This window comes from Theropithecus gelada, chromosome 10 (genome assembly GCF_003255815.1).
Source record: "Theropithecus gelada isolate Dixy chromosome 10, Tgel_1.0, whole genome shotgun sequence".
NCBI classification, from domain to species: domain Eukaryota; kingdom Metazoa; phylum Chordata; class Mammalia; order Primates; family Cercopithecidae; genus Theropithecus; species Theropithecus gelada.
The window spans coordinates 55,296,888-55,319,599 of NC_037678.1; the positions used below are offsets into that span (position 1 = coordinate 55,296,888).

At 46.9% G+C, this 22,712-nt stretch overlaps 1 protein-coding gene and 1 long non-coding RNA gene across 12 annotated transcripts in view; one reads left to right on the forward strand and one right to left on the reverse strand.

The window, feature by feature from the left end:
* The first annotated feature begins 1,275 nt into the window (after positions 1-1,275).
* The window catches only part of ZMYND8 (zinc finger MYND-type containing 8), a 148,597-nt gene continuing 127,160 nt past the window's right edge, over positions 1,276-22,712 (forward strand). For 2 of the 11 annotated variants that reach the window (XM_025398364.1, XM_025398368.1), the window contains exons 1-3: positions 3,558-3,790; positions 4,931-5,001; positions 12,536-12,606. In XM_025398364.1, the coding sequence (XP_025254149.1) occupies positions 12,582-12,606 (25 nt within the window). In that variant the 5' untranslated portion in view covers positions 3,558-3,790; positions 4,931-5,001; positions 12,536-12,581. Of the gene's footprint in view, positions 1,431-3,557; positions 3,791-3,942; positions 4,068-4,691; positions 5,002-7,940; positions 7,978-8,561; positions 8,750-9,179; positions 9,265-10,479; positions 10,608-12,535; positions 12,607-22,712 lie in introns of those variants that run through there. The other 9 variants (XM_025398371.1, XM_025398372.1, XM_025398367.1 and 6 more) reach the window with 8 other exon arrangements.
* LOC112632605 lies at positions 5,829-8,393 on the reverse strand. The gene is made up of 2 exons (XR_003121416.1): positions 7,719-8,393; positions 5,829-7,454 (listed from the first exon to the last, which is right to left on the reverse strand). It is a non-coding gene; the product is annotated as an uncharacterized LOC112632605 (long non-coding RNA).

The following is a 22,712-nucleotide window of genomic DNA, read 5'->3' on the forward strand; positions in this document are numbered from 1 at the left end:
TTGGACTTTTGTCTTCACTTTCCTTAAAGGGCTGAAAGCCAGGGTTTCCCAACCTTGGACATTTTGGATCAGATACTTCCTTGTTGTGGGGGGCTGGTCCTGTGTACCATAGATGTTTTGCATCATCCCCGGCCTCTACCCACTAGATACCAGTAATACAACCTCCCTAGCTGTGACAACCCACATGTCTCCAGGCACTGCCAAATGTCCCCTGGAGGGCAAAACCCCCCATGGTTGAGAACCACTGGTTTCATGGAATATAAAAGCCTAATTTTAGAGATGGCAAAGTGTTCTCCCTTGACATCTTGCATCTTGCTGGAGGTTGGGAGGGCGAGGGTCGCTTCCTCTGGGCCTCAGTCTGTAATGAGGGGCATTTGAATGAGTCTAATCTAAAAGTTCCCTTCAGCGCCATCATTCAGTACTGAAAACCCACCTCAATAGGGTTGGTCTTCTTCAGGTTGCAGCACTGAGTTGTGATCACGCCACTGCACTCCAGCCTGGGCAATAGAGCGAGACACTGTATCGAAAAACAAACAAAACTGGTCTACCTCCTAAAATAAAACACAGATTATGCAGTTGCTGTTGGTAGGTTTTAGCCTCTTTGTTTCTGCTGTGCTGGGTTCAGCTTTGCTTTTGCTTCTTTCTTTAGAGTCAGGTCAAAGTACAGAGTTTAGGGATGTGAAGTGCTAACGGGGATGGACGTCTGATCTCTGGCACTTCCCAGCTGTGTGACCTTGGGCAGCTCACTTCACCTCTCTGGGCTTAGTTCCAGGTTTCTAACAATGTCACCTACTTCAGGAATCAGTCTATGTAAAGCACTAATTTAGAAGTAGCTGCTGGGATACTCACTGCAGTGGGGCTTTAAGAGGAGCTGCTGAATGGATTTCTAGATTGAGACCTGCAACATTTGGTTTTATTTCCTGCTTATCAGCCACATTCCATCAAGCCCAGGACCAGCCCTTCATAGGCCTCTGCCCCAGGCTTTCTTTTCAATCTGTGTTCCTCCCAGGATTCCATCTGCCACCATACTTTTGTGTCTGTCCCCAGTCGAATTGCTGTTTTCCAGATAACCTCAGACCTACCCGAATGCCAACAGCATTCCTCAAACAGAGCAGAGCTGCCAGAATAAGCCAGCAGCTTCCTGCTCTTTGCCCCAGAAAACATTTCAAGTGATCAAGTGATCAGAGAGAGGGAGGGAGGCGGGGAGGATGCTGTAGCTGCTTATGCAACAAGCTTTAATCCCAGGTTAAAATCCACCACGCACACCAGCGGCATATTTTATTTCCTCATTGGTTCGTGGAATTAGCCGCATGCCAGATCTGCCACCAACCCCACAGTCCTGTTTGTTCCCCTCAAAGCAGCACCCGCAGAAACAAACAGCATTCCATATGGGATGGTGGTGGAGGGCCGCTGCCCACACAGCTAGGAGGGCGAGCACCGAGCACGCACTGCTTCACTGTGGCCTCCACCTCTCGCCTCCTCCCATTTGGTCTCCCCATGCAGCTTTCTACCTCCAGGAAGAGCAGGCCCCTCCCTTCTGGTGAGGCCCAGGCCTGCTGTCCTGAGCGCTGGAGCTTTGTCAGGTTGGGTGGCCATGGAACTGTCCCTCCCTGCAGCTTGGCCTCAGCAGTCTAAAACAGTAACAACAGCAACATCCTGTCCGTTTTCATAAAGCCTGGGTCCTGCCCTGCAGTAGAGCGAGTTTCAATTCCCAGCTCGTTCCTGAGCCTGTTTGATATGAGATTCCCGGCCAGGAAGAATTTATGTACAAGCAGTGGGCATCTGTTGTCCGTGTGGGGGTTGGAAGGGCAGGGAAAGCAAGCCATCAGCTCTTCGTTTTCTTTGTGGGAACCGTGTGGGACAAGAAAGCCCACAAGTCCTAATTTTAGGAGGAGAGGGGAGACTTTATTGCTCCAGAGTTATGCCTCCTGGCATATGGCTGCGTTAACTCTGGAAGCTTTCTCCAGCCTCTAAAGAATGGTGTTTATTTAGCTTCTGTGGTTCCAGCTTGCTGTTTTAAAAAATCCTGTTAATTAAGCACCTTGTCATTTAAAATGCTGAAGAAGGAAAGCAAGCAAGAAAACTTGGACATTTTAAGGTCCTTTTCGATCTCTGGGTACAGACCAACTGCAAAGGCAGCTTTAGGGAGGAGACCGGCAAAGACCTCCTAACGCAATTGAAGTGGGTAGAATGATAAGCAGCTCTGAACAACCAGTTAATATTTTACTGGGGAGTGGTGCCAGAGATGGGGGTGGGGGGGCTGCCAAATGGAGGGCTGTGTGTGAAATCGCTGTTCCATCTGCCTTGGGGGACGAAAAGAAGCCGTTCTCTGTGCAAATAAATGGAAGCAAGAATCCTCAGGAAGCCCAGGGGATTTGTCTGCCCACCGAGGAGGGCCCAACTCCCCCAGGCACACACATACAGGGATGATTGTGGCAGGAAGGGCTGACCTATGGGGGTAGGCCTGACGCATAATGGGGGCTCTTGTTTCCGGGCTGAGCGTGCCATCTTTCTGTCTCCCTCTGGATTGAAATGGCTTCTCAGCCCGAGAGGCACTGCCTGTGCCCTGGATTCACAAGGTACACGCCTCCCTGGGAAGCAAAGGCTGAGAGACAGCGGCTCTCTCTCTCTCTCTCTGCATCTGCCGGGAGAGCTGCAGCTGGTATTTTTCCACAGGCCTTTGCTGCGATCTCAAGGCCTAGTTTTTCCCAGCCAGGCCCGGAGTCCGAGAGAGGGTTAACAGGCAGGAAGCCGAAGGCATCGCAGGCTAATACGGAAGTCAGATTTGTGTTTAACTGACAGGTTTAGCAGGCCTCGGCCGTGGGGGAGGGGCCGGGAGGCAAGGGAAGTTTGTAGATCCAGGCATGTGGCCTGCGAGGAGGGCTTTGGGTTTTTCTTAGGGTAAGGACGGAGAGGGGTCCCCCTTGGCATCGTGGCAGGGAGGCAGGAACCCACGTTGATTTTGCACGCAGGACTGGCTAAGCAGGGCGAGAGGCCCACGGCTCTCTGGCCTGCCTTGCAAGGAGGCATGGGGACAATGACTATGCAAACTTGACCACTCTGCTCCCCTCCTCCCCTCAGCAGCTACTTCTCCTCTGAGAAGCCAGGGCTGCTCTCTGCCGATTTTTCGTGGCTCCCCCGGTCTGCCTGCTTCCCCAGCTCCTCAGAGGCCTGCCTCAAGCCCCTTTTTCTGGCCCCCTTGGCTGTTTCCGTGGGACTCCCCACTCCCCAGCTTCCCCTTCCCCTTGGAGAGCCACCCTGCTGGACTGTTCTAGAAAACGGCTGGCCTTCCTCCCTGGACAAGGGCCGTTTCTCTGGGGGCAGGTGAGGGTGAGCCGTTCCAGCCCACTCTCTCTCCCTTCTCTCAGTCCCCAAGAAACTCCCTTCCCAGGGGCCTCCAGTCCTCAGGCTTCCCTGGAGCAGGTCAGGCTGGCTGCCCTGGCCGGCCCGTGCCGGGAAATCTAGCCAGGGTGCACGAGAAGTGCGTGTGGGGGCCCCTTTCCCAAGTTTTTCTTGCTGCAAAAGGCCTAGCTTAGCCTGTCTTTTTCTATGCACAGGATGGCTCTTGCTCACCCGAGCCTCACAAAGATAATCGCTCAGGAAGTGTTTCAGCCAATCCGGGGCGGCTTTACACTCCGATTTGCCAGGGCAGCCAATCGGGGATGAGCTTTTATTAGGCGGCCAGATCATCAGCCGAAGTGCCAAACCCTTTTTCTGTGAGAACTAGGAGCCTGTCCTCCATGTTTTATAAGTATTGACATTACACAGTGTTAACAATGCATCCACAGAGGTAAGCTCGACTTTTTAACCATCTTTTTTCCCCCTCCCTCTGAGACATCCGAATTGTGGGCGAGCAGTGTGATTTCTCTGTGGCTGGCCGTGCCACACTCACCCCCAGAGCACTTATGTTAACTTGGAACTGTTTAGAGAGAATTTTTTTGCTTTCTTGGGTCACATGGCTCAGTAGCCATTAGCCATAGCTTGATTTTGCAAACTGGCAAGGGCCTGGCACACCTTTCCTTCCACCAGGGCATGGTGTTTCTGGAAGAGTTTGAAGCTAGATCCTGGTATGCCAAAAAAGAAGCTTTTTTTTTTTTTCTTCTTCTTCTTCTTCTTTTTTCTTTCCCTCTTCCCTCTCTCTTCCCCTCTCTCTCTCTCTGAGCAGTTCCCCCCCCCCCCCCCACCCCTGCACTATTGTCTTCTCTTTTGCCACATGCCCTGCTGGGGGAAGAAAATGGAAGGTAAGCAAACAGGCTCCTCTCCAAGGAGAGCTCATGGCAGACAGCAGAGCAGGCAAGTTTGCCTCTCCAAAGAGGTTCTGGGAAGGCTGGATAAGTTTTGACAAGAGAGGAGCGTGTTTGCAAAAGAATTGAACCCTCAGCAGAGCAGTGCTAAGGAGAGTCTAGCTCCTGGGGCCTAGGTGGGTGGTGGTGTCTGTACACGGTCTTCTCTTATTCTACAGAGCTTCTGCACTTGAAACTACATTGTTCAGCCTGTTTTCCTGACTTAGGTTGCTGCAAGCCAGCCTACAGCCAGCAAATGTTTCTGAAAGTGTTTTCTAGGTTTTGGAGGAAGTTTTTGGAGTAGGGATGGGGACTGGGGGGTGTGGGGAGAGAGATCTTGGACAACATCCTGCAAAAAAAAAAAAAAAAAGAAAAAATCTGCAAGGATTCTGAATCCCTTAGTTTTCTACTCTTGCATGATTTTCAAGGAACTAATGTTACCTTTTATCCTTGTTTTCATTTTCCTGTCCCTTTTATACATTGTATCCTCCTCTCTTCTCCTGTGTGATGGAGTGTAGAGGAAATAAAATCATGTCTGTGGCTCATGACAGCATTCCATATTCAGTTGTTGGGTTGTGGTGTTGTTGTTGTTGTGTGTTTTTAATAATACCATGTAACTGTTTAAAAAAATTTCCTTTTTGATCAAGTCCCAAATCTGCCAGCCTGTTCTCTCTTCCTAACTGTGGAAAAATGAGACGGTTGCTTGAACATTTGTTGGGTAAGTAAAGCAATCCATTTCCTCTGTGACCATGTTTGAAGAGTTTTGCGAACATTTGGGGTCTGTTTGTAATAGGGGGTCTTGGCTGCAGGAGTTGGGGGCTTCATTAGCAGGAACAAAATAATAAATTTTTAAAGAGTGTCTTGATTTTAGGTGACTGTTTGAATCCACTGTTTTCCCTGATAACCTGCAGCTAGGATTGAAGATTATACTTCCTGTTTACCCTGAGTCAGGGGAGAAGTGTTTAGTTCATTGTGACTTGACTCTAGACCTTTAATAGGGTTTGTTTGGATATTCAAACTGTGAGTAGGTGATGTGCTTGTGAAATGTAATGAAACTGCTTGTTCTTAGAGTTGCAGAGCCCTAAAAACATTGGTGGGGCAGAAGCTGGTGGTGGTGGTGGTGGTGGTGGTATGTGTGTGCTGGGGGGTGGTGGTGTCAGTGTGCTCATGCTTTAGGACTTATGTATAGTGCAAAATCTCATCTGCCACCAGACTGGGTTTGATTCAGGACTCACTGACCAACACATTTTGGCCTTTTTTCAGGTCTCATCCACACATCTGTATGCATGCTGACCCCACATAAGATTTGTCACTTTTTACATTTCCCTTGACCTCTTAAGGCTGCAGCTAGAAGTTAAGTGGGAAAAGTAGAGTCTTGTTTAGCCTTACCTTTAGAATTTCCCTAGAAGTTCAGTACGTAAATTTTCAGCTTGGAGACCAATCTGACGTGACTGTAAATGCAGGAAATATATTCAATTGCTGTGTTATGTCAACTTTATGGAGTCAGTAAGCTTTTTTCTTTCAAATGAGTGTGCAGTAGCCCACTTTCTGACACCAAATTGGAAAAAGGCTCATTTAATCAGGAGAAACGTTTCGTACCACATTCTAAGTTGAAAAAAGTCTGTGCAAGGCAGGCCAGCTTAGCTTCTTAGAGTAAAACTGCAGGCAGTTAATGATGTTACATACTTAAAACTGAACAGTGCCACTGCCCCAAACAAGTAAGTTTAGACACTCAGCTATTTTCTTTGTTCTTATCTCCTTGCTGTAAATGGAAATTACATATTGAGGTTCTTGTGGCCTCCCTAGAAGCAGTGTCTAATCATAAGACTCCTGGTTTGGTGCCTTCAACGTTTGCATAATACTGTGTTTGTTGGGCTGGAAGGGAACTTAAGGGCAAGGCGTTTGTCCTCTAAAAGCTTGCATTAAAATGGCTCCCACAGGTTTGGAGAGCCAAGATCTGTTTTCAGATGTACAGCCCCCAGCAAGTTGCCAACACTGGACCAAGCTAGCCACTTTTCCTCTGGTACTGTGACCCCTACCAAGCATGAGTCTGTAAAAAGTTAATTGCTTTCAAAGTAGCATTATTTTCCAGTTTCAGGAAAGGGGAAAAAAATGTCTGCATTGCAGCAGGACTAGGTAGGGACGGCAGTACTGGCTCCCAGAGCAGCCCAATGGGGTTCTTCTCCTCTAGCTTTTAAACCAATAGACTTGGAGGAAAGGTTAAAGATTGACAATTACAGTGGCTGAACTAAGAACAGGCCTTCTGGAAATTTCTACCATCTTTGTTCCTTTTAGGAAAAGCGGATCTGCCAAACAGAAGAGTCTCCTACCTTCCATTCCTAGGTCATCTCCCTTCCCTTCTTCCCCCCCAACCCCCCTTCTTTTTCTCATCAAGGTAGAATGTTCTCTCTGCCACGTTTGTAAATTGCAGAGGGAGGAACAGAATGTTGGGCTGTTTTCCTTTTTCCTTCTGCCTCCTCAGTCCCCAAAGAGGATACACAGCTGCAAGGAGCAAACACAGACACACTGAAGCTTTTGATTCCTCTTCTTTTTTTCCTTCAAGACCCTCCAGGATGGATTCACTTTCTGCTTTGGGAAATTAAGTGGCATTCACGTGGGGGAGGGGGAGTAACTGCTTTTATTAGCTCCAGAAAATGGTCAGTGTTCAGTCTGTAACTAGGAATTAATTATATATAATCACTCAGTAAACTTTCTACAGAGTTTTTCTAATTGCTGAGCCTGATCATAGTTAGCCCGTTGGCGCCAAGTCCAGTTACTTTTATAATTAACAGCTCAAAGATTTGAGTCAGAAAGAAACAATTGGGGGCCTCTTGGATTATAAATTAGGGATGAAAACAATAGCTTTTTTTCCTTTCTTTCTTGTAACCTCTTTTATTTTAAACAAAACATTCCCCCTTTTCTTTCCCTGGGAGAACCAGTGGGGAGACTGCATCAGGTCTTAAATATGAGGACGGGAGACACTTTTTAGGAAGTGGGGTGACCGTAACCTAGAAAACCCTGAGGCAAAGGTAGGTTTTTAAAAGTCCAGCCACTTCCAATGTGTGATGTCTTTGTTTCTTTTGCCCTCTTTTCCCTTCTCTCTCCTGTGGCAGAGGCAGCAGACATTTGTCAGCCTGGGAACCCTCAATCTGGCTTTGCCTCTGGTTGACTCTGGAAAGAAAGATACATTCAAAGGGGCCTTCGCTACTGAACAGCAGAGATTTAAAAAGGGAATATGTTTCGAAGCCCTTTGGTTACTCTTAAAATGCAAAATCTGAGCAAGGGTTCACCCTTGGCTCAGGTTGCTAAGATTATGGTTGCCCTCCCCCCTACTTCCCACTCTCCTTGCAGACAAACAAGCAGGCAGTGGCCATGCCAGCTCTGCAGCCAGTGTGCTGCCAGCCTGCCCCCCCCCCATCCCGATTACCTACCTACCGGCCGACGGGGGCCAATGGCCTGTCCTTGCCCTGGCATGGCCTTGGGCACTGTGCCCTCCTTTCTCCCCTGGAGCTAAAAAGCAGTCACCTTGAAACTCCTCACTCCCAGCACCAGAGGAGTTCTGAGGCCAATGCTCAGACCTGTAACAGTAAATGACGTTATTCACTCAGGCTGTTAGTTCGGCCTCTGAAAGCGGGTTTTGCAAAACCCATTGTTAATTCTCAGGCTCTGTTGGGGGTGGTCAGAAATCTAATTTGTGAGTATCCTGTGCATTGGATAAGGGAATGTTTTCCTTGTGTTTCTCCTCTGCAGACTCGGATTGTCTTTCCTTGATGTTAACTGTCTTAGGACTGGCTGCTTCAGAGGGCTGGGTATTTGGTGGCTGTTTGCAAGCTTATAAACAGCCTTTTTATTTTACCTTGGCTGTAGACTGAGGTGCAGCCCTTTAGCTTGGCTTTTCAGATGCCTGCTGTCCTTGAAGCACTTTCATTTTACCTAGCACCTTTTTGGTATGGATGCAAAGCTGGTTTCTAATAGACTGAGAAGAGAAGGGGGACCAGGCTTCCTCCTCGCCTCCCCCCAGCCTGCTTCCTGGGAACATTTTTGTGTTTGCACAGACACCTGTCCGTCTGCAGTCTGTGCCACGGGGCTGCACAATTCCTAACCTTCTACCCACCTAATTCGAGGGCAAGGGGGCCTCATCACAGAGCCTCATGTTGAAAGCTCAGGATCTACAAGAGAAGGCTTTTCCTTAGGAACCTGTGACTTCACAAACTCTCCCTGTCATTGCAGAGTTTTTTTTAAGCTTCTAAACGTTGGGTTGTTGGTGTCCTTTGGTTCAGCTTTTCCTAGTTCTGGTATTTAGGAAGGTGGCTTTGAAACTAGCAGGGCTGCTTAAACAAGAGCTACAGCTATTGAACAAACTGCTACCATTTTAGCTTCAACACAGGAATGAGGCAGTGTTGCCAGACGCCATTTTAAGAATCCTGCATAAATAGCTTAGCTACCGATGACTCTGCCTGTTTTAGGTGAGTGCTTATATAAAGCTGCTCTGCTAACCATTCCCCCCCACCCCAATTTCTTAAAAAATTAATTGCAGATTTATGGAAGCATGGTTTTTAATTTTGATGTTCACTATTTTATAATCTAGAAGAGGAAGATGTTATGCCTTGGGGATTAAATATTTCTTACAGCCTGGACCATTTTGGTATTTTGAATGAAAGTAAAAACCTGGAAAAGTCCTTTCGAATGATGCATGATTCTTGAATTGCTGTGCGATGATCCTCATCTGTAGAACCAGAGTCTTGTGCATGTTGGTTATATATTCTAGATGGCTTAGATATTCTTCTTTAAAAGTCAAATAGTAGGGGCACTTGGGGAAAAGAAATATGTGGGCATTGTGTATCCAGGCATTTTTCTGTCAAAACTAGATGCTTGCTTTTTTCTCTCTCTTGGAAGTGTTGAGGAGATGAGATTCCTGGGAATTACGGACCATCCCTGAGTTCTCAGAATTAATAATCAGAAGGCTTAAAGCATCCTGGAGGTGCAGTAGTTCATCTGCAACTTTTAATTGCTCTTTTTTCAGTGCATGCAGGTTAAGAAGTAAGCATAGGTTTTCTTGCTCAGGCATTGGGAAAGAAATCTTTTATTCTTTTTGGGATGGGATGGGGTGGTCTTGGTTATCTTTGCAGGTACTGTTATTTCTTTGAATTGCCTGAAATGTATCAGTTTGTGAAATCTACAGGCAAATGACTTGGGTAAATGTGAGTGTAAGAGGTGGTGGTGTATACAATGTATCTAACTAGTTGATGGTGTGTTTTCCTATTGGAGTGAGAAATTGTTTTTCAGCTAATTTTACCCTTTTTCTTTAGTCGGCCTCCAGTTTCCTCAACAGACCTTTAAAGGGAGAAAAGTAATGTCAGTTTGAAACAAGAGCTTGTTGTCCCATTGTTTTTGATTTAAATCATCAGGGTTGCTGGAAGCTAGCAGATATGGAAGGAAATAAGCTGTCTATGTTCTAAGACTTTAATGTATTAATGACAGAAGTTCAAAGTATTTTCTCCAGATGCAGCTGCCTTTTCTTTTTAACAATTATTTGACTGTTTTTCTTCCCCCAAATGACTGAACAGTTCTTAACCGAAATTGACCAACATCAGTGGGGCAATTCAGACAGGTACAGATCTTTTCTTGCCACTACTTTTGATGTAATATTCATGTTTTTTTTTTTTTTCCTAATAACATACTAGTTCTTAACACTAAACCAAAAAAAAAAAAAAAAAAAAAAACAAAACAAAACAAAAAACACACACACAAAAACCGAAATCAGTGGCATAGGAAAAAGGAAGTCCCTTTAGATGTGGCTATTCAAAATGACTAATTTTGCATTCTGGTCTTTGCTTTTGTAAATGAAGTTTTTTTTTTTTTCCTCCCTCCTTTTAATGCATAGACACTGCAGTTTCCTTTAGCCAAATACAAGTTATTGTGTGCGTGCATGTGTGTGCATGGGTTCCTTTTGAAAAGATGGTTTGCTGATCTGTGAAAAAGATGGTTTTCTTAAATTGTTGTGCTTGAAATCTTGTGCTAAAGCTGGTGGTGCTATTGCTAAAGTTGGGTGATTATGGTGCCCACTTGTAATGCTTGGAAAGATAAAACAACTTAACTTTTTTTTCCCTCTCTCTTCTGCTCCAGCATTGATTATCTTAAAACTCAGAAGCAAATACCCACCACATAACTAGTTTGCATTTTCCTTGTCTCTCAGCAGCATTCCTGCCTGAAGTATTCAGCTCCTCTAGGCTGTTACAAGCCAAATAATTGTTCCCTTGAATGCAGCCTTCCTCCATGATCAATACACCTTTGAATGTTTTCATCGCTGCAGAAATCCTTCGAGTGGGTTTTTTGGGCTCAGTTCTGCATAATTGTTTCCCTCACCACTGTAGATTTCAGTTGGATCACAGATTAGCGTTTTCTCTATTACTCAAAATATGGGATCAGTTTCAAGAAGTTTAGAATTTCACATACTTCATGCTAGAGAGGGAAACAGAATTCTAGTTGCTAGAAAAGATCAAGGTTGCTATTTGTTCCTTTGAAGTGAACTGTCTACCCATCTCCGAGGGCTGCATGGGGCTTTTTGTTAAGATGTATTTCCAGTCACCCCAAGCTAGAACCCATCAGCAGCATCCAGTTGGACAACCTGTGTGTGTTTCAGGCGGAGTGTGTTTCTGAGTTGAGAATGTTTTCTCCTTAAGTTGGGATAGAAAGCATTAGTGCTGAAATCACCTTCAATAAATCACCGTTGTATTATTGCATATAAGTGATGTGTTTAAATTTAGCAGGCTGCTTTCTCCTGATGAAAACCATTTGTGGCAACATGTCGGTTGTTTCTTTGGTGATTTGTGTCGCAGGCTTTCTTTACAGATGCTGTGTAAATGAAATTGTTAACGGGGCTCAGCATCAGAGTGCTAAATGTGTGAATATTCTCATTTAAAACCAACTACCTTTCTTCATCTCCAAGCTCCTATAATTTAACTCTGAACTATAATCGTTTCCTTTCTATCTAGCTCCCATCCCAAATCCTCTCCTCCTAACATGGAACTCTCCTAAAATCTTCCCCTTATACTAGGGTTTGAGACATGAGGCTGTCTTTTTGGGCCTTTTGCGTTGTCACAGTCCCAGACCACGGAACACAAGCAGGACATTCTCTCTTCCCCAGCCTCCTTCCTGTCCTGGCTTTGAGTCTTCCAAATGGAAAATTCCAACCATATCAGTTGGTGATGCACCCATTTCTTCCTGTGGAACCACAGTCTGATGGAATTGCTTCTGGAGTAAATCCCTGGCTTCAGTGTCAGCCTGAATGTTTGGAAAGTTCTAGCACCTCAAACCATTTGCATCTATGAAAAGCATAACTCTATTTTTTTTCCTTTGGTTTAGCTTGTGAGTTCTCTGTAGGAGGAAGATCTCATATGGCCGGCTCTCTTTCAACTCCAGTTCCAGCAGAGAGAGAGAGAATGTTCTGGGTGACAGACCCTCCCAGCAAAGGGGCTTGCTTTATTTGCTTCTCTCCCCAACCCTCCACTCTTAGCCTTTGTCTTTTGAATAATCCTTCCTCATTCCACTTTTGTAGTGGGGGATAATTAGTCACAACTCAGTAGTAAGCCCTGCCTGCTGTAGAGAGGAAGCATTCAGGGTGTTGGAAGTGTGGAGACCCCGGTCTGATTCTTGGAATCAGTGCTCCTCGGTTCAGTGTTTTGAGACCAGGTCTTTAGCTTCTAGCTGGGCATATTCTTCTGCTTTGTAATTTAACCTATATCTTTTTTTTTTTTTTTCATATTCCTGCCTCATCAGGGAATTGTAAGATTTAGGGGGAGGTGTGGGAAATCTTAATCTTTGCCCTGAAGTATTCAGAGATCAGAATTCTGGATACCCTGCAGAACACCTCCAACCTCCCTGCCTTTGAACCCTGTGTTAACAATGAGAAGCTTGTTTATTTGAAGGCTGGGTTCTCATTGGCCCACAGGGGTAGGTTGTAATTGTGTGTCTAAAAAATTGCCTTTTGCATTCCCCAATAGCATGACAACTGGAATAGTAATTTGACTTAAAAAAAAAAAAAAAACAAACAACCAACCTAGTGTCTTAAAAAACTCCTTTAGGACTCTTCACACTTTGTTGAAATCAGGTGTGGGTTTCCTTCCCCGAGCCCTGTATAAGGATGAGGGAATGTCTTTAAGGTGGGTTTGTCGCTAGAACTTCCCAATAGCTGCCCCCATGGGGCCAGTTCTCAGCCTTCCTAAACATGAACATAATTTGCTCTGTTTCAGCTTGGCTGAAGAGGAAATAAAAACAGAACAGGAGGTGGTAGAGGGCATGGATATCTCTACTCGCTCCAAAGGTGAGTAAAAATCTTGGTTTATCTATTCTAGAGCTAAGGAGGAAATTGGAATTTCTTTTTGTTGTTGTAGAGCAGTGAAGTGTGGCTCTCTGAGCCGACGTTGTAACTCTTCTTGGATTTTCAGATATAAGATTTTTTGATGGATGAACCTAATTTATGGAGAACTCTCCTCCTTTTGGTTTTCTTTCCCTGGTGTCTGTGTCAGTGTCCTGACAGTGAATTTTACCTGTGTGTCATGACGGAGGGTGGCTGGCTACCTCTTCGCAGGGTGACTTTCAGAAGCCATGGTTTAAATAAAGCATGTTCTGGAAGCCACCAGAGCCTCTAGCTGCCGCTTGTTTTCTGATTTTAACAACAGGCCTCTTTGGAATCCCAGAAGTGGGATGAAGTCAGCCTGCTTCATTGGAAAGTGGTGGTCTTGGGTTAGAGATAAAAAGCAAATGTAGAGCTTGCTGGGATGCCGGGGCCAGTGTTTGCATTTAGTTCAAAATTTAGCAAATTAGGGCAAACACAATTTATGCGTTTATTCACAAGCCTAGAGTAGACTCCTGAATATCTTCTAATTGAGGGATTGGTGCTTTTCATTTGGTCTGTGTGAAAGAGGTTTTATGAGGCTTCCCAAAAGGAAGCAGTTATTCACTTTTACCTTCAGGGTGCTTTTACAAATGAGCTACTGGAGTGTTTTTTGTATCTTTGGTTGATGAAAAGGCTCATCTCCAAACTTAATGGTTGTACCAAGGTGTTTTCATTCCTTCAACAAGTCACTGTGTGCTTGCTTGGAACACACAGCCTTGCACTGGGGGTTATGGGGAGGGAGGAAGAGGCTGGACAGGGTTACTGCAGACTACCGGAAGGAGGTTCTCATATGGCTGCAGAGTGTTGCACAAAGGGACTCCCTAAAGGCGTCTGAAACCAAAAGCATTTTGAGGATTGTTTTAAGACAGCGTGTCGCCGGGCATGGTGGCTCATGCCTGTAATCCCAGCACTTTGGGAGGCCAAGGCGGGCGATCACGAGGTCACGCGTTCGAGACCAGCCTGGCCAACATGGTGAAACCCCCGTCTCTACTAAAATACAAAAATTAGCCGGGCATGGTGACACACACCTGTAATCCTAGCTACTTAGGAGGTTGAGGCAGGAGAATCACTTGAGCCCGGGAGGCGGAGGTTGCAGTGAGCTGAGATAGTGCCACTGTGCTCCAGCCTGGGCGACAGAGCAAGATGCCATCTCAAAAAAAAAAAAAAAAAAGACAGCATGTCATTTTGGGGCAAAGTTGGGGGTCCAGTAGTCAAGGCTGGGACCTGGGAAGTGAGAGCTGGCTTCTGGTCTCTGGCAGTGGTCACAGGAGGGGAGGCACCCCAGGTGGGAAGGCCTGGCTTACTGGGTGGGTGCTTTATGCTGGGGAGCAGCAGGAGGAGGCTGGGTGGAGGCAGAGGGCTGCTGCCCCCTCATCACAGCGCGACCCAGCCTGTGCGGGGTGGCAGGAGGTTTCAGATCCATTGATGGTGAAGAGAGCTGAGCCACCAGGGACTTCAGAGCAAGGAAGGTACCTTCTCGCAGAGGTGTTTTTGATGTTGCAGGAGCACGTGCCTCTCAGCCACTTCTCAGCCCCCTTGTTGTGGTCAGAATCAAATGTGGTCCAGCAGGAGACAGGGACTGAAGAGAGGGGGCCAGGAGGTGGAGGTCTTGTCCCTGTTCTGCTGCTTACCTTCCCCAGGGGGCTTGGACACTGGCTCTGTCCCTTCATTTTTGTACTTGTGATGTGGGGTGTTGGATTAGATTCTATCCAAGCATGACCAAGCTGAGTGACCATTGTCTCTTTCTCTCTTCTCTCCTACTCCTATCCTCTCCCCTCAGCAGCCAGAACATGCTTCAAAAACGTGAATTGGGGTCAGGCACAGTGGCACATGCCAATCATCCCATCTACTTCAGAGACTGAGGTGGGAGGATCAGTTGAGGCCAGGAGTTCCAAACCAGCCTGGGCAACTTAATGAGACCCCCCCCCCACAACCCCATCTCTGTTAAAAAAAAAAAAAAAAAAAAAAGTGGGCTGAGTGCGGTGGCTCACACCTGTAATCCTAGCACTTTGGGAGGCTGAGGCGGGTGGATTGCCGGATCTCAGGAGTTCGAGACCAGCCTGGGCAACACGGTGAAACCCTGTCTCTACTAAAATATGAAAAAATTAGCTGGGCGTGGTGGCGTGTGCCTATAATTCCAGTTACTTGGGAGGCTGAAGCAGGAGAATTGCTTGAACCTAGGAGGCGGAGGTTGCAGTGAGCCAAGATCACGCCTGTGCATTCCAGCCTGGGGGACAGAGCGAGACTCCGGCTCAAAAAAAAAAAAAGTGGATCGGATTCTGTCTTGTTTTGCTAACTCCTTCCGATGACTTTCCAGTACCCTTCCACTCAGGTCTGAAGTCACCGTGACCTGCCTACCTGGGCCAGCCCTGTTTACCTTTGTTTCCTTTGTGACGTTCTGTTCTCTTTGTGCCATTTCTTCACTTGAGCTCCTTAGCCTCCTTCCTCTTGGTTCCTTCCTTGGGGCCCCTGTGTGTCTTTTGCCGGGAGCAGGCTGCCCATTTCTCATTGTGATCTCAGACTTACCTCAGATGGTGGCTCCTCAAGGAGGCTTTTGGTGGCCACCTAGTCTGAAGGAGTCATTTTGTCATTTTCTGTTTTTTATATATACATATATATATATATATATATTTTTTTTTTTTTTCTCTTTAAAGACAACGTCTTATTCCATTGTCCTGGCTAGAGTGCACTGGTATGATCATAGCTCACTGTATCCTTGATCTCCTGGGCTCATAGCTCACTGTAGCCTCAATCTCCTGGGCTCAAGCTATCTTCCCACCTCAGCCTCCTGAGTATCTGGGACTACAGGTGCACGCCACCTCACCTGGCTAATTAAAAAAAATTTTTTTTTGTACGGATGAGGTCGTGGTGGGTTGCCCAGGCTGGTCTGAAACTCTTGGCCTCAAGTGATCCTCTCTCTTTGACTTCCCAAAGTGCTGGGATTATAGGCACGTGCCACCATGTCTGGCCAATTTTCTATGTTTTTAAAATGAACTTTTAATGTGAGAGTACTATTAGATTTCCAGAGAAATTTTGAGGATAGTGCCAAGAGTTCCCATGTTAGCCCCTGGCTCCACACACACAATTTCTTCTACTATTAACATCATACACTAGTGTGGTGTGATTGTCACAAATAATGCATCAATTTTGATATGTTATTACCAACTAAAGGCTATCCCTTGTTCAGATTTCCTTCGGTTTTCCACGAAAGTCCATTTTCTGTTCTAGAATCCCACTCAGGATTCCTTGTTACATTTAGTTGTCTGCCTGGGCTCCTGTTGGCTGTGACAGTTTCTTAGACTTTTCTTGTTTTTGTTGAACTTACCGGTTTTCAGGAATACTGGTCAGGCATTTTGTAGATGTCCTCTCAGTTGGGATTTTTATGATGTGCTTCTCGTGATTAGACTGGTAAACAGTGATTATGGGTTTTGGGGAGGAAGAAGACTACATAGGGTAAAATGCCATTTTCATCATATCACATCAAGGGTATGTGTTATTAATAAGAGCTATCACTGTTGGCCCAGCGCAGTGGCTCACACCTGTAATCCCAGGACTTTGAGAGGCCAAGGCGGGAGGATCATCTGAGGTCAAGAGTTTGAGACCAGCCTGGCCAACATGGTGAAACCCCGCCTCTACTAAAAATGTAAAAATTAGCTGGGTGTGGTGGCAGGCACCTCTCGTCCTAACTACTTGGGAGGCGGAGGCAGGATAATCACTTGAACCCAGGGTGGAGGGTGTGGAGGTGGAGGTTGAAGTGAGCCAAGACCGTGCCACTGCACTCCAGTCTGGGAAATAGAATGAGACTGTCTCAAAAAGAAAGAAAGAAAAAAAAGATTTATCATTGTTGATGTTGACCATGACCATCTGGCTGTGGTAGAGCTTTCTTCTCTTTCCATCCTTTGCTCTTTGGAAGGAAGTCACACGGTGTCACCCACACTTAAAGAGTGAAGAGCTATGCTCCACCTCCTCGAAAGCAGAGGCTTGACATAAATTATTTCGGGGCTGGGCGTGGTGGCTCATGCCTGTAATCCCAGCACTTTGGGAGGCCGAGGTGGGCAGATCACTTGAGGCCAGGAGTTGGAGACCAGCCTGGCCAACATGGCAAAATTCCATCTCTACTAAAAATACAAACATCGTATGCCTATATAATCCCAGCTACTTGGGAGACTGATGCAGAAAAATCACTTGAACCCAAGAGGCGGAGGTTGCAGTGAGCCGAGATTCCACTACTGCACTTCAGCCTGGGTGACAGTCAGACTCTGTCTCAAAAAAAATAAATAAATAAAAAATAAAATAAAATAAAAAAATAAAAATTTAGAATTCTTCTGTATGGGGTATTGGTCTCTTCTCCCTTATGTATTTATTCAGTCATTTATCTCTATCAGTGTGGACTCTGGGATGGTTACTTTATACTGTGGATTGTAATCCAGTACTACTTATTTATTTTATTGCTCAAATAATTCCAGCTTTGGCAGTTGGGAGCTCTTTCTGTTGGCTCTTGTGTCCCCTTGACAGACTCCATCGTTGTGGGGTTTATTTGTTCGTTTGAGACAGCCTCGTTCTGCTGCCCAGGCTAGAGTGTAGTGGTGCAATCACAGCTTATTGCAGCCTTGACCTGCTGGGCTTAAGCAGTCCTCTTGCCTCAGCCTCCCCAGTAGCTGGAACCACAGGCATGCATCACCACAGTTGGCTTTTTTTTGTTCTTTTTATTTGTAGAGATGGAGTCTCGCTGTGTTGCCCAGGCTGGTTTTGAATTTCCCAGGCTCAAGTGATCCTATCACTTTGGCCTCCTATAGGGTTACAGGTGTGAACCACCATGCCAGGCCAGCCTATTTATTTATTGAGCACTTGCTTTTTTCTTTTCTTTTTTTTTTTTTGAGACGGAGTCTTGCTCTGTCACCCAGGCTGGAGTGCAATGGCACAATCTCAGCTCACTGCAAGCTCCGCCTCCCAGGTTCACGCCATTCTCCTGCCTAGGTCTCCCGAGTAGCTGAGACTACAGGCGCCCGCCACCACGCCCGGCTAATTTTTTGTATTTGTAGTAGAGACGGAGTTTCACCGTGTTAGCCAGGATGGTCTCAATCACCTGACGTTGTGATCCGCCAGCCTCGGCCTCCCAAAGTGCTGGGATTACAGGCTTGAGCCACCGAGCCCAGCCATTATTGAGCACTTTCTTGCCTTCTGGCACTATAAGATGCTCCAGGCTGGTTTTTTTTTTTTTTTTTTTTTTTTTTGAGACGGAGTCTCTCTCTGTCACCCAGGCTGGAGTGCTGTGGCCGGATCTCAGCTCACTGCAAGCTCCGCCTCCCGGGTTTACGCCATTCTCCTGCCTCAGCCTCCCGAGTAGCTGGGACTACAGGCGCCCGCCACCTCGCCCGGCTAGTTTTTTGTATTTTTTAGTAGAGACGGGGTTTCACCGTGTTAGCCAGGATGGTCTCGATCTCCTGACCTCGTGATCCACCCGTCTCGGCCTCCCAAAGTGCTGGGATTACAGGCTTGAGCCACCGCGCCCGGCCTCCAGGCTGGTTTTGTATGTCTTTGCCTCAGCCCTAAAATCATCCATTTCTCAGTGGATCCTGCTTTCTTTCTTTCTCTTTACTTTCTCTCTTTCTTTCTTGCTTGCTTGCTTGCTTTCTTTCCTTTTTTTTTTTTTTTTTTTTTGAGATGTAGTCTTGCTCTGTCGCGGAGCCTGGAGTACAGTGGTACGATCTCACCTCACTGGAACCTCCACATCCCAGGTTCAAGCAATTCCTCTGCCCCAGCCTCCCGAGTACCTGGGGTTACAGGCGCGTGCCACCATGCCTGGCTAATTTTTTTGTATTTTTAGCACAGAAGGGGTTTCCCCACGTTGGCTAGACTGGTCTCGAACTCCTGACCTCAGGCAATCCACCTGGCTCGGCTTCCCAGAGTGCTGGGATTACAGGTGTGAGCCACCGCACCCGGTGGGTGGATCCTGGTTTCTTTTATTGGAGAATAATATTAGAAGCCAAGATCTGGGCACTAAGTGTGCTCATTTTTTATTTTGTTTGTTTGTTTTTGAGATGGAGTTTCCCTCTGTTGCCCAGGCTGGAGTGCAGTGGCACACGATCTCGGCTCATTGCAACTTCTGCCTCCTGGTTTCAAATGATTCTCCTGCCTCGGCCTCCTGAGTAGCTGGGACTACAGGTGTGCACCACCACACCTGGCTAATTTTTGTATTTTTAGTAGAGATGGGGTTTCACTCTGTTGGCCAGGCTGGTCTCGAACTCCTGACCTTCTGATTCTCCTGCCTTGGCCTCCCAAAGTGCTGGGATTACAGGCATGAACCACTGCACCTGGCCAGTTGTGCTCATTGCTACTGGAATGTCTTTGTTCTAGATTCTCTCTCTCTCTTTTTTTTTTTGAGATGGAGTCTCACTGTGTCGCCCAGGCTGGAGTGCAGTGGCATACTCTCAGCTCACTGCAACCCCTGCCTCCCAGGTTCAAGCAATTCTCCTGCCCCAGCCTTCCAAGTAGCTGGGACTATAGGTGTGCACCACCATGCCTGGTTAATTTTTAAATTTTTAGTAGAGATGGGGTTTTGCCATGTTAGCCAGGCTGGTCTCGAACTCCTGACCTCGAGTGATCTGCCTGCCTCGGCCTCCTCCCAAAGTGTTGGGATTATAGGTGTGAGCCACCTTGCTTCTAGATTCTCTCAGTGGACAACAAAGAAGGATATATACACATACTGTGTAAACATTTTTACATGTGTCCATCTGTGTCTATATCAGCTAAACATGAGTTCATTCTCTAGTTCGACCTTTTCCCATTACCACATGGATCATTCTAGCCTTCTTCCCTGGTTCTCTGTAACGTCCTAATCCAACAGTGAGAAGGCTGGCTTCTACTGTCCACCGTTCGTTTACTATTTTGTGGTACATTTTAACCTGATCTACAGTGTACAGTCTGATGAACTTTAACACACGTTCACGCTCGTGGGACCATGACCCAGATCAAGATAATTAAACATTTCCAGCATCCAGAGGGTTCCTCCGTCACTCTGATTTTGTTTATAGCCTTTGTCCTCACTTTGTATTTTCTTATTTGTTACTCTGCTAGAATGCCGGCCGCTGTATTTTTTTTTTTTTACATTAAAAAAATATTTTTTGAGACAGAGTCTTGCTCTGTTGCCCAGGCTGGGGTGCAGTGGCTCGACCTTGGCTCGCTGCAACCTTCATTTCCTGGGTTCAAGTGATTCTCCTGCCTCAGCCTCCTGAGTAACTGGGGCATGCGCTACCACGCTCGGCTAATTTTTGTATTTTTAGTAGCGATGGGGTTTCACCATGTTGGCCAGACCGGTCTCAAACTCCTGATCTCAGGTGATCCACTCGCCTCAGCCTCCCAAAGTGCTGGGATTACAGATGTGAGCCACCGCGCCCCTGGCCTTTGTTTTTTTTTTTTTTTTTCCCCAAAATACGTGCAATCTCATTGAGTTGCCCCGGCTGCAGTGCAGTGCTCTTGTCATCATAGTACACTACAGCCTCTAAATCCTGGGCTTGAGCGATTCTGCTGCCTCAGCCTCCCGAGTAGCTGGGACTGTAAGTGCGCACCATGGTTTCAAGTTCCCTCTTTAAGCACACCTGGACCACCTGGACCACCTGGACCACCATGCCTTTGATTTGAGAGGCCGGTGCCATTGAGATTTAAAACACCTGTCTTCTGACTGGGTGACTTACGCCTGTAATCCCAGCACTTTGGGAGGCCAATGCGGGCGGATCATGAGGTCAGGAGTTTGAGACCAGCCTGGCTGATAGGGCGAAACCCCATCTCCACAAAAAATAGAAAATTAGCCGGGCATAGTGGTGGGCACCTGTAATCTCAGCTACTCAGGACGCTGAGGCAGGGGAATCGCTGGAAACCAGGAGGCAGAAGTTGCAGTGAGCTGAGATCATGCCACTGCACTCCAGCCTAGGTGACAGAGTGAGACTCCATCTCACAAAAAAAACAACAAAAAACACCTGGCTTCTAGAGCCAGATTTCCTGGTTCTGTCTTGCCCCCTTTCTAGCTGAGTTATTACTTGTGGCTAAGTTTCCTTTTGTAAATGGAGATGATAAAGATAGAAGGTTATGGCTAAGATGAACTTTTCTTACACAGATAGAGTACTCAGAATGGTTCCTGGGACAGGGTGGCTGCTCAAAAATGTTAGCTGATTTGCATCAACTTAGAGACAGTGAATTTTTATTGCTAGGTCTGTCAGGTGGTGAGAATGACTGTGTTCTGCCGTTTCCCCCACTTGCAGCCTCTAGGAAGAAGGTCTGGAGGCAGATGAGGAAACCATGCCCGGAAGACCCCCTGCTCAGAGGGGGCACAGTGAAGAATTGTGGGCCGGGCGCGGTGGCTCACGCCTGTAATCCCAGCACTTTGGGAGGCCGAGGCGGGCGGATCATGAGGTCAGGAGATCGAGACCATCTTGGCCAACACGGTGAAACCCCGTCTCTACTAAAAATACAAAAAATTAGCCGGGCGTGGTGATGGGCACCTGTAGTCCCAGCTACTCAGGAGGCTGGGGCAGGAGAATAACGTGAACCCGGGAGATGGAACTTGCAGTGAGCCGAGATCGCACCACTGCACTCCAGCCTGGGCGACAGAGCGAGACTCTGTCTCAGAAAAAAAAAAAAAAGGAAAGAATTGTGTAGGGTTGCCCAGCAGGCAGGCTCGGGACCAGATAGGAATTAGCTTCTTTCCATCTAGTCCGGTGCTTTACACTTCCCTGCAAGCTTCCTGTCCTGTTGGCCTCTGCAACATTTGAAGAAGCTGTTCTGCAGGTATTTGGAAGAATTTTCTCAGGTGCTTGGGAATTCTTGCTTTGGTAGGGAATCATTGAGGGGAAGGGGTCACCCTGTTTTGAGGGAGAACTTTCCCCAAAGATTCCCTGGGGTGATTGTCAGTATGTGAAACCGAGCTCTTGTGGCATTTGGTGGTGGTAGCTTCTGTTTCTGGCGCACCTTTGTGTGGAGCCACTTGGCTTAATATGCAAAGGCCTGGGGTTATGATCGGGGTTGCTGAGGTTCCCAGAGCTGAAGTCTACATGGTGAAAATATGATTCTGTGAAGCTGACCGGGATGAAGCCTTATCTCTTGTTCAGTCTCAGTGATCTCATCGTCCACAGTGGGATGATCTCCAGGCTCCGTGAACATGTTTTTTTTCCCCTCCAGCCTGCTTTTCTTGGGAAGTTGAGGGACTCTGTTCCCCCGTGACATAGCCCGGGTCAGGGTCCTTCGGTTCTGAGCAGGAAAGGGATGGACTGCAGGTGGTCTGTTGGTGTGAAGCTGCTCCCACGGCATTGGTGGGAAGGCTGGAGGTCCAGGCCGCTCTCAGAAGTAGAGCCAGCCCGGAGCCTCCTCAGGGACAATAGCGCAAAGTCCACGTGCACGTCTCTGCCCTCTGGCCAGGGAAGGGCTAATATCCTGGACCCCTGGACCCACCAACGCTGTCCCCACTGGGAAAGAGTTGGCTCCTCAAAAGGAGATAAGGTGACCCCTCTACCATCTTATGAACCTGGCAACGTGTTTTTCTCTACTTGCAGTTAGAAAACAGGCGCTGAGCCGTCCTCTCCTTGGGAAACTTAGAAACTGACAGTAATTGGTACGCAATTCCTCAGTCCTATTCCTACATCTAGTCCCTGTGACCTTTCAGTTTCTCTAACTGAATTTCAATTTTTACGCCCCTCTCCCCTTGACATGTACTCACTTATTAACTGAGTAATTCCCAAGCCAGTCATTGCCATTATGCCAGCCTTGGCATTTAGTAGAGCGTTTTAGCTCTCAGGAGACGAAGTTTTGGAGCTTTCAGGATGTCAGGTTGACATTTGTGTCCGAGGGTAATGATCCTGCTGAAAGATGCTCCTACATGAATGGGAAGTGCCATCTCGATGCCAGGTGTGTTTGCGTGGCTGATATTTTCTGAGTACTTCATGGCATGATATGCAAATTACTTCATTTAATTCTCATACTAATTCCATGATGTGGGTGTGTCATTCCCATTTTACAGTTAAGGAAACTGAGGCTCAGAT